Below are 12155 nucleotides of genomic sequence, written 5' to 3'. Positions count from 1 at the left end.
ACTAGTACAAGGAAAGTAGCTACAGATCTGAACATTTCTACATGGAAAGCATGGTCAGTTGTCAAGGCAGAAGGAAGGCATCCTTTCCATTACACCCCAGTGCAAGGTAATTTCATACTACATCAACAACTTAATTCCGCAATTTTTACTGGCATCGTGATACTCTATACTAGGTCTTCTACAAGCCGACTATGAGCGACGGGTACAATTTTGCCGCTTTTTGCTTCACGCAGACGTTGAAAATGGACACTTTTTAAAAAGCATCTTATGGACAGATGAATCAACATGTACACGTGCGGGGATATTTAACCATCATAATTTACATTATTGGGAAAACAAAAACGTAAATCCGCATTTGACCTCTCCAAACAAGATTCAGTGTTAATGTTTGGGCAGGTGTGGTTGGGAGACACCTCATCGGTCCACACTACTTGCCGAGAAACCTCAACGGGGACAATTACTTACATTTTTTACAAAATGATCTCCCACAATTATTGGCTGATATACCCATATTTAATGAAGACGGGCCGGCCAATCGTCTTCCAGAATGACGGGTGTCCTGCACACTATCGGGTCGCCGTTAGAGAATTTCTGGACAATACTTTTTCCAATTCGTGGATCGGAAGAGCAGGTCCCATCGCATGGCCTCCACGGTCCCCTGATTTAACCCCTCTCGATTTTTACGTATGGGGACGTGCGAAAGAACTCGTGTACGAGGTGGAAATTGACAATCTAGACCACTTAATTCAAAGAATCAATGCCGCTGTTCTAACCGTCAGAGAAGAGATGCGACTTCTGAAAATTTGTAATTTTAAAATAGATACATCAAATTTAAAAAATATTTTTTTTTTACTTTATTTTCCTATAAAGTCATGAATTGTGGCAAGTTAGTCGGCTTTGTGTTACACATCCCATATCATTAAAAAGAGTATTAACTGGAGATGTTTTTAAAACTACCTGAACATCTTGATAGATTTTATTTTTTTTTTTGCGTCAAGTTAAAGTTACCTTTCATAACTTTTTTTGCTACTTGTATTAACTTTTTGAGCTCAAAACGAATTATTTTGGTATTATTTGTACTTGATATTGATTTTTTTTAGATTCAGGATACATTACAGACTAAATACAAATGTAAAAAAAACGTGAAAAATATGCTGACAAAATTTAAAGATGTCAAAAGGCATGATTTTTTGAAAATCTTGAAAATAACACAAAATCAATGATATAAAAAAACCCGAGACTTTTAGAACACAAGTTTATTAAGAAAATATCTTCTATCTGAGCTTATCTATATGCCCACCAAGTTTGGCTAACCCTCCGCCAAACACCCTGTATACACCTATTTAAGAATTATTTTTTGCTATAATAATATTAGCTAACAAACTTTATAAAATTTCTAATTATATTTTACATTATATGCTCTCCTCGGAAAGGGAGACTATGTATTATCCTATGAATTTTAAGAAGAGATTATTGAGTAAATAAGAAAGGCATTTTTTAAGTAATTGGACATTTAAAATATCCAATGATATTTTTAAAAATGAACAAGTTTTGTAAAATATATACACAATATCTTTGCTGCCCTTGTCTTTTCATTGCTTTCTCATCAGAATTTTTATTTGAAATCGAGTTAAGGAACGCAGCCCTTCATTACTCGATTGTAATATTTTATACATTTATTTTTTAATTATTAAAATCTTGTACTCGATATAGTCATCACTATCAGAGTCTACTGTAGCGGGATTCTTTACGTACTTGCCGTATGTCCACCCTCTAAACTTTGACGTCGCAGGATATCTGTCAACCCCCCTCACTATTTCTTTGTACAGTTATAGGAGAAAAGTTAACAAAATGCCTCGGGCGCCACTCTAAGTAATTAAAGGAGCTTAGAGTCCCCTCTAGCCTGTCGGGTAAGCCTTTAAACAGTGGAGAAACCAGGTAGAGATTGAAAGTAGACTGTCCGGTTATAATGAGATCTTATTCTTCTTATTTAATATAATGTGTCAGAATTATAATAATAATAATAATTTACATGAACGGTTCGATATTTCTGTTGACAGTTTAATGTCCATTATAGAAGGTATTAAGTAAATAGGTGATGCAGAGTCTTTCTAGTATGTATATAGATAGTCTGTTTAAGTGCATAGAATGTTAAGCATTTTGATTTTTCATTTTTATACTTATTTTGGTAAATATTTCTTTTTTTATATATTTTTTTAATAATAAAAATTATCAATTAAATACAAAATGAATCCGCAGTGAGTATTTCTCTGGTTCCAAACAAGAATATAACTTTTCAATTGGGAAAACTTAATGGAAATAGAGTTTTCCGTCATGAAAACGGTACGGATTTATAGGCTACGACCCTATATGGTAAACAAACCTAGTTTCAGCTCTCAAAACCGGGTATTTCTAGGTGAAAACAGCGGGACAAAAGGTGATCACATGTGTACAAGAAAACCGACTTTTTAGGAAAACCGCGGAAAACCGAATCATGATTTATATTATATTTTGCCATACAAGGCATGACCCTTTATTTAACAGGGCTTCCCAAGGTAGGTAAACCTTGAAACTTGCATAATAGGACATGTAAACGATGCAACAGCATGAAAGGAAAATTCATAAAAATAACTATAAAACTGGAAGCATAGTGATGAAAAACCTCTCAGTTTTAGGCATTTGTGGTTCTTTACTCTCCTAAGAACAGCCAGGACTACAACGTAGTCAACGGAGAACTAGGTATAACCTATAAGAAATCGAAACTTTCCATGGTACTATCCGGCTAGAAACTTCTTTAAGTTGGTTCCTTTAGGTATGTTTACGATTATAAGCCCCTCATGACTCACAGGTAAAGCTTAAAATGTATCTTTTTGTTATATAAATTATAAAATTAGAGGTTAAATGTTAACGGAGCAAAATTATCTAAGTTTTCTTATAAAATACTGCCTGGGCTTACCCTTATTACTATAAAATAAAGACAAAATCTCGTAACTTCGTTACACTAGGATAAAGTGTCTTTTGAGTCCTTATTATGACTAACCCTAACTATAGTTACACATAAAAAAGAAACTAATTGTGAAAAAAGGGGAAAATACAAATTTGAACTCGTAACGATACGTGATGAACGGCACGAAAATAGAGAATGAGTTGGATGTGCATCCGGACCATCGTGGGAGCCCTTGGGACCAGAGGAGCGGGGGATTGTTTTCTTTAAATTTCGTGGTGTACGGTATGAGTAGAGAGACTACGTTGTTATTTTATTTACGGGACATTTTTATTAATATTTTGGTACCAATACTTAATAGATACTTCACAAATATGCCGTCTTTTATAATATGATAACCTAGAAGGATCTAATAGACACCTAACTCTCCTGTGAAAGGAACGATTTGAATTTCCTTTTTTCCAATATATGTGATCCACTTCAGACTTCTTTATTATTTTTTATGAGTTTTTAGTCTTAATATTAATTAAAACGCACTAAAACCATCCAAAAAATCCTTTTAATACTAATACTGTACGAAAGGTGCACCATCCAAAAGTAAACAACGACCGCAGTGCCAAATACCTTTATTGCGAGAATATTACTGGCCAAAATATACAGCGTGGCCGCTTTGTAGAAATTTGGTGATTTAAAGAGTCCAAATTAAAAATATTAATTATTATTAGTGTTTAGTGTAAATATAGTATAAAATAGTTTTGGTTATTAAACTCTTTCTTTGCTTTATAATAAAGAATGCAACTCAGTTTCTGCTAATTATAATAATTTATTATATCACTTTATTTTCTTCTCTTAAAATTGAGTAATTACTAGCAACATGGAATACTAAGGATGTTTATCAACAAAATATCCCCTCTGCCCCCTGTGTAAATGTTGCGCTCAATCCAAAGCAGCCAATGTTTATTCTAGTGTATTCAATGTTCTAAGGTTGAGACAATGCGCAACAGCAAATTATTACGTTTAACTTTTGTATTTTTTGGGAAAACATTGTTACTTTAAAGCTCCATATTCTAAAACAGCAATTTTAATTAGGATATTGCTAACCGCTATTGTCGTTTTTAAAGGTTGTGCAAATTGATTCTTAAAGTTGTCATGTTTAGAAACAAACCTAACATGCTTTTTCGATGCTCCATAACTATATTTAAAAATAAATTAATTGTTAAATACAATAGTATTACAGGTACTTACCTATAATAATGTTTGCATATAATCTTATTTATAAGATCAAGCTTTTCTGAATCGTTAAAAACATTTTCTTTGCTACAGGCTGTAAAATCTTGCGTGAAGTTTCTGTCAATCGACTTGCCTACTTTGGAGACGGAACTGTGTAAATCTCTGTGTTCGATAGCTAATCTGGATACTGTATCTTTTACTTTTGCCATAGACTGTTTAATTAAATCCTGCTGTAGGGTGGTTAAGGTATGACCTTCAGGAGCTAAAAATTTAAATAACATTAAATAAAAATTTATTTAATAAGAGTTATATGTTTTAGAGCAGTGGCAATTAAACAAAATTATTACTATAAATGCATTATGGTTTTAAAATGTCCACCTTCACTCAATGGTCTATTGAAACTCTCTTTTATATCTTCCTCCTGGGAATAAAATTCAAGATGGTCATTTTTTTTCATCTGTCAAGCCAAAGCATAAATCACAAAAGTATGGCCAATCCAGTATCAAGTGTACACTCATTACGAGTTTTGTATTTCCGACTAGGTTTGACCCTTAAGGGTGTTTCAGGCACAAATTTCTGACTGATCGATTTAGTTGAATCTGAGTTTAGAATGTTAACTTATTATTTAAAATCAAAAAGTACTTTATTAATAAAAAATATACATTTTGTTGACAAAGGATTGGATATATATAGGGTGAAAAAAATTTCAAGATCTTTAATTTTTTAAATGGAACATTCTATCAATTTTTAGATATTTTGAATCCCTACTTCAATTTGAGTTTTTTTAAATCCTACTTCCCTATTTCTTTAGCGATTTTCGAAACAAAAAATTGTGTTTTTTGTTAAAAACCAATAGAGGATAACTAATTGTTTATTTCTCACCTAAGTTGAGGGTCGTTGAAAATTAAATTAATATCCTTGTAATGGAACACTATATTTTATTTTATATTCTAATGGAATGGACAGTTCAAATACCTTTAATTTAATATGACATATTCTTATATCTAAGTGGCCGCGTTTTAGAATAAATACTTAGTTTCATGAAATTTGATAATTTTAAATATTTTTATTTTGTTATTTACTTAGCCATTTAAATGTCACAACGGTATAATAAATGACAGTGACATATTAAGTTAAAATATTAACATTGTGGTTTATGATCATTTTAATTAAAAATTCCAAAATGGAAGATATTAACTATCATCTACCATCAATGAATCGCAAAAGTTTGTAAGGTTATAAAATTATTTTGGCAATTATGGCTCCAAAACCTATATTACACAAAACAAAGCCAATTACCAAGAAGATAATATTATGAATGTATTGTCAAATTTTACTGCATATCCCCAAGCTTCAATCAGAAGTGCTAAGAATGATTTAAGTTTGTCTTATTATTCAATTCCAAAAATAGTAGCCAATCATAAAATCCATACAAATTTACCAAAGTCAAGGCTTTCAAACCACAAGACCATCACAGAAGCGTAGAATTCTGTGGAAATATTTTGATCCACATTGAAGAAGACGCTGACTTTGCAGAAGAAAAATAATTTGGACCGAAGCAAAATTTTCCAAGGGGAGAATTTTCAATAGAAAAAATTATTTTTGGACTGATTCGATTGACACGCGGCAAAAGAAATAGGTTTTCAAGAAAAATTGAGTTTCAATGTATTTTGGCTTTTAAGAGATAATCAAGTAGAATTTTTAATTTATGATAAATTACTAAAATCTGCCAAATTTGTAGAAATTTTAAAAAGGGTTGTAAGTATTTTTTTGGAAAAAAAATACGTTGGTTTCAATTGGATGGACTCCCGCCTCACTGTGGAGACGGTGTAACAAGAGAACTGTACAACATGTTTAATGATAGATGCTTTAGGCGTATGGAACCATAGGAGTGGCCGAGAAGATCGCCAGATCTGACATCCCTTGATTTTTATTTGTGGGTAATGTAAAGGAAAGGGTGTACGCAAGAGCTACGTCAGCGAGTTATTATCTGTTTTGATGAGCTAGATGAAAACAAAATTGGAAGAGCGACGAATATATCCAGCACAAAATGATTTTATAAATTTGAAGAAGTAGTCCATTCTTGCAGTGGAGTTAATAGATCAATGGGTAACTAAAGATACTACGGTCATCCTCCACTAAATTTATTTAAAAAAATATTAATCCGACCTGTTTCGGACATATAACATGACATATAACCATCATCAGGGATAACAAAATAAGAGGTTCCGTCAATATATCTTACAGATCTAAAGCCTCAGACAAGGTTAAAATAATAAAGCCATCACCATGCCACCGTTCAGTAAGTTGTTGGGTCTTTCCATAGACAAGTTCCTTAAATTTGAAGACCATATTGTGAATGTATGTAGAAAAGTCTCATCAGGCTGCTACGCCCTAAGGGTTATTGCCACCAGTCTTAATTTCTCCATCGTCAGATCTGCATACTTCGCGATTATCGAGACGCACCTTCGATATGGAATTTGCTTTTGGAATTCATGTTCAAATTCACTTTTTAGTTCAGTGTTTGTACTCCAGAAAAGAGCCATTAGATATCTATGTGGGGCTAAGCCTCGTGACTCATGTCACTCATATTTTTGTGACTCGTATTTTTCGAAGTTTTATATAATTTTATTTTATTTTAAATTAGTTTCTCGTTTTCATTCCTTTAATGTACAGTCTATTGGCTTTATCTACAACTTCTATGTTTATATTGACAATAAAGCAGTTTTGAGTTTGAGTTAAAAGCTTAAAACGAATTAAGATACATGCGAATAGGACCAAACATGGATTTACAAAAACTTTAAAATTAAATTATTACGACAATACGATAGTTGTTTTGTAAACAAGAACCGAGAAAAAGTTTTTAATATTTATATGTTAATAATATTTATACAAAATAAGAATTTATTTCTAAAACGCGGCTACTTAGGTATTGGAATGTGTCATATTAAATTAAAGCTATTTTAACTGTCTATTAGAAGAACAAATAAAATATAGGGGTTCCATTAAAAAAAAAGGATTTTTCGTAATATTAGTAACTGAAGAATTTTTATTTAATTTTCGATACGATATGCCGATTATGACTCTCTATAATGCTTAACGATTAAATTGCGCAATGTGAAGGTAATCAAGATGGTCACTTAAAGTGATGTTTAAAAATTTGAGCTTTTTAGGAACTGAAATGGTTGATAAATAAGCAATTAGTTATCCCATGGTTTTTACCACAAAACCCGCAAAATTATTTTTCGTCTCGAAAACCGTTAAAGAGAGGTATAGTACATAGGGAAGTGTAATCAAAAAAATTCAAAACGGAACGTACCATCGGTCGTCACCCTGCATAATGTGTACATTTTACAGAGTAAATACGACAAAATTGAGACATTGAGAGGCGAAAAAAATCCGCTAAATTTTCCTTTTAACATTGCAACATTTGATTCATAAATAAGATCTTACATCGTAAATTTAAGAGTTAAGAGCTTAGAACATTGAAAGGCTAGAATTAGCATTGTCATGAAACTATCGGCAGTTTGTGTGCCTGCAACATCTCTAATGCCAAATGCTTACGTAGAAAAGGCAAAAAAACACTTTATAATATTATTAAAATTTGTCACTTATTTTGATGGTATTATTTTGAGGTACAAAACAGTACTACTGTTCCTTTTTAATAAAATCTGATAAGATACTCTATAAAGAAGCCAATATTCAAAGTTAAATGAATGCAGATACCATATTTTAGAGAAAGGGGCAACAACATCGCAAGAGTATATACCGAGAGTGAATCAAGTTTCCCCCTGAGAAGCTCTTTGACTAAGACAATCAGCCGGTGGAATGCTTGGAAATAAGTTTTTCACGTCTAGCGATATAAGCTGGTTTGTATCTGGAATGTGAACATTTGAATGCTCTTGGCAAAATTCACTAAATTTGTTACAGAATATGGCGCTTTGAAGTTGGAGACATTTCTAAGTCATAAGTTAGAAAATCTAATTTTACTTCTTTCCACTGTGTTAGATCAAATTTTTTTCCTATTTAACAACCTTTTTTTTAAACAAAAAGAAGGACTAGCAATGGGCTCTTGTTTATCGTCATTTCTTAGTGACTTATTTCTTAGTACCTAACTCAGAAACAAAAATAATGAAACTTTTTAACATCCCACTTTCTCGTGAAGCTTTTAAAAAAGAATTCCTTACCATTAAATAATTAGCAGTCAGTACATTTTTCCCTCTAAAACCTATATATAAAATGTATTTTCAGTATGTGAACAAGTCTAAATTATCATTTAATTTAATCCAACAACAAGCAAACTATATTAATACTTTTAGGTCGTTCACTTATTTTGGACCAAACTAGTCCCAACTATCCTGCTTTTTTTCTCAAAGTAATAAATAAGGCTCAAAATAATAAATTTAAAAATACCGATATCACAGTCACCAGATCGGCTTTTGCTAATCACCTCCTCGCCGCCAAACATAATTTTCCTGACAGCCAAAATATAAAAATACTTCATCAGTGCAATAAAAGTAGAAAACTAGACTTGCTGGAGACAATGGAAATTAGTAAAGCTTTTAAAAACCCTTAGAACATTGAAAGGCCTTTCAATGTTCTAAGTAAAAACCCAGATCTGTCCTGTGTTAATGAAAGGTTTGAACTGATGGCCATCTAGTTTTTAATAACCTTAAATAATTTTAGACTCATAAATGATTATTAGATTTCTGAAATGTATAAGGCGATTTGATTGTTTAGTTAAGTTCTTTGTAGATAGACAGTGCTACTTTATTGTAAGCTTTGTTTATTCATGTGTTAGGTGTTTTGTGTGTGTTATGGTTCTAGTCGAGCTACACATGCAACCTTTGTGATTTTATTAAATGTTCCTCTGATGCTGTAGATTTTGTGTTTTTACCTTTTATAAAAGTGTATGACCAGCATCTAAGTTCAGGAATTCTATAAAATAAATTGTATTTGATCCTAAATGGGATTTAATTTATCCTTAAATCTAGTAAGATCTGTGTATGCCTTTATATTTGGTAGCAAGATCTTATACATTTTAAGGCCAATCACATTTGCAGATTTTATTTGTGTTCTATATAGAGCTATATAAAAATTATCTGCATTTCTGGTATTTGGAAAATGCTTTTGTCCATAAGTTGAATAACTTTTTTTATGTTGATGAATATTTAAACTTGTTTCAAATGCAAATTCAAAATATGCTTTAATGTCAAAACAAAATATGCATTGTTATTTAGGTTTATTGATGTTATTTACAAGGTTAAGAAAGTAGTAACAGTTATAATGAAGTAGGTACAGTTATAACTAAAATAATAACATGAAATAAAGGTGTTTATAATAATAATTATACACAACACGTATATGCAACAAAAAATCAAGCTAAAAATAGTCAGTCATAAAAAAACACAGGTAAAACGATCACCAAAGTGAAGGGTCATAAAATATACATTATAAAAAATTTTAGTTCCATAAAACAATAAAATTATAATGTTATACTAAAAAAATAATACATGAATACATTGAAATAGATAGAAGATAATTAAATTAAATTTGAAAGATGTGAATTGCAAACCTATTTAATAATTTATATTAAAATACATTAGAAAAATATTCTGTGGGGCTATAGTAGCCCTTTTCTTAACAAAAAAGCTTTGGTAGAGCGCCTAAATTCCAAGCTGTTATTACTTTGGCGTATGGATAAGGGTAGATGATTGAACATTTTCTTTCCATTGTATACCACTGATTTTTTTACTTACTCAGAGCGGGGATTGGCAATCTGTTATAAGAGGCATGCTGGGTATTATAATCTATACTCCACATTTAGTTCACCCAAGAGTTCACCATTATGTTTTTAAAAATCAGGCAGACTGTTTCCAAAATAAAAATACAGTACAAAGTAAGAATTTTGCGTCTAACAAATGATGAATATCTAAGATATATATTTCTGTAATGTTGTTTGAAAAGGTTCTATAGAAAATCTTATAATCAACAGCAGAAATATACCTTAAAATAAGATTTCATTATATAAGAACATTAGTACTGCCATCGCAGAGATTGCCAAAAATGAAATTCTATCCCTTAATACTGAGTGCATAGTATAACAACAACAATTCTAGGAACTCTAAATTGTTATACCTATTTTGCCTTGCATGGCAAAATACCAATACCAATCTGAATCATGGATCATGGAAACATATATTGTGTTTTACTTATATTAAAATAAAGATGGTTTGAAAGATTGGATTGGAAAACCAATCATCTAATTTTTGAACCTGGTATCGACCCCCCATTTCATGGTACATCAACTGACAGTGATTGTAGCTTTGACTTATCATTTTCTGTTTATAATGCTCTTTCCATTAGTCAAAATCTCCATAATTCTTCAAGCGTAAAATTTCACCAAGAATTAAGAGAAATAGCTGCCGGTTAACTAATGATTTTTCTATATTTTATCAAAATTGTAGCGGCATAAAAACAAAATTAAACCAACTGAAAATTTATTTACTGCTTAATGATTTTGACTTAATTGCACTGTTGGAGACATGGTTGAATGATTCCATTAGTAATGCAGAGTTTAGCTTTAAGGACAGACTTATTTTTAGAAGGGATAGGAGTAGAATAATAACAGATAAATCTCAGGGCGGTGGTGTATTGTTTGCAATCAAAGACAGCTTCATTGCTACCGAAGTTAACATTTTTGATGCTGATCAGGACGCATTGTGTATTAGGATACCACTTGGTGATATTTCCAGCTTGTATGTCATTGTAGTATATTTCATCCCTAATAGTGGATTCTGTATTTGTATGAATGTTTTTTTTGAGAAAATGGAGGCTAACCTTGTAGGTAAACGAAAATTGAAATTTGCCATTATCGGCGACTTTAACATTCCTAGTTATGTGCGGCAGCGACTGTGGGCTAACTAGAAAAAACTTTTTACTGATGTTAATATTGTCACTGAGGAGTTTTATTCTACACTTAATGACATTTTAGACAAATCAGTACCTAAGTCACTTAAAAAAAAAGAAAATACCCAGTGTGGTTTACCATTATCAAACTTATTAAGTATAAACTTTATCTTAAATCAAGAAAATCCAGATCTTGCTACTGAAGATCCAGATACCATTCCACAAGAGCTTCAGTTAAATCTGAAGTTAAAGCTGCCTACACCAACTGCCTAAGAAATGTGGAATCTGCGTTACAAACAAATGCCAAAATAAGGTAAAGGTAAAAATCCTGCAGTCTGTCTCCCTCCACTTATTTATTAAACATTTAGTTAAAAGGTTTAAGATTGGTATTGGGTATACGCTTCAGGGTTTGATTCCATGTCCAAAGCCCTCTATTTGTTATTATTGTTTTTTTTTATTTTATTTATTTACATTCTGTTATCCAAGAAGGACAAAACTCCTCGTTTAGAAAATATATTTTTTAGCGTACTGTTCGGTACTTGTCGACAACAGAATGTCAATAAATCAAATAAAAAATTATAAAATAAAAAAAAATAAGAACAAATAGAGGGCTTTTGATATGGAATCAAACCCTGGGGCGTATATCCAATACCAATTTTAAAGCTTTTATCCCCTGATGATGGACACCAATGTGTCCGAAACATGTAGGGAATTTTAAATAACTAAATGTTTAATAAAATAGTTAAGGGAGACTGCAGGATTTTCACCTTAACCTACGACTCCACTGCAAGTATGGACTATTTCTTCACTAAATCCCAGAATGTTTTGGTCCTTGTGAAATTTACCATGCTTACCTTTAAAACCCATGTCCTTTTTTTGTACTCCTCTGGTCTCTGAAGATGAAATTCAAGAAATCACATTGATTCAACTAGTCTGAATCAGTTTAATAAAATGATACTAAATGAACTAAAACTGAACTGAACTGGTCAGTGATGTGTTGGGTATTTGTTATTGTATTATTATTTATAATAAAAATTTAAATAAAACATGGACAATCTTCAAAATAATTCAG

General features: G+C 31.5%; 1 protein-coding gene across 1 annotated transcript in view; it reads right to left on the bottom strand.

The window, feature by feature from the left end:
* LOC126740753 (E3 ubiquitin-protein ligase RMND5A) overlaps positions 1 to 12155 on the bottom strand; it is an 89490-nt gene that overhangs the window by 52528 nt on the left and 24807 nt on the right. Inside the window, 1 exon segment of the mRNA XM_050446917.1 lies at positions 4190 to 4436. Coding sequence (XP_050302874.1) covers positions 4190 to 4436 — 247 coding nt within the window.

Source organism: Anthonomus grandis, chromosome 1, assembly GCF_022605725.1.
Source record: "Anthonomus grandis grandis chromosome 1, icAntGran1.3, whole genome shotgun sequence".
NCBI classification, from domain to species: Eukaryota; Metazoa; Arthropoda; class Insecta; order Coleoptera; family Curculionidae; genus Anthonomus; species Anthonomus grandis.
Note: the sequence above shows the minus strand (reverse complement) of the source record. Positions and strands in the feature narration are given on the sequence as shown.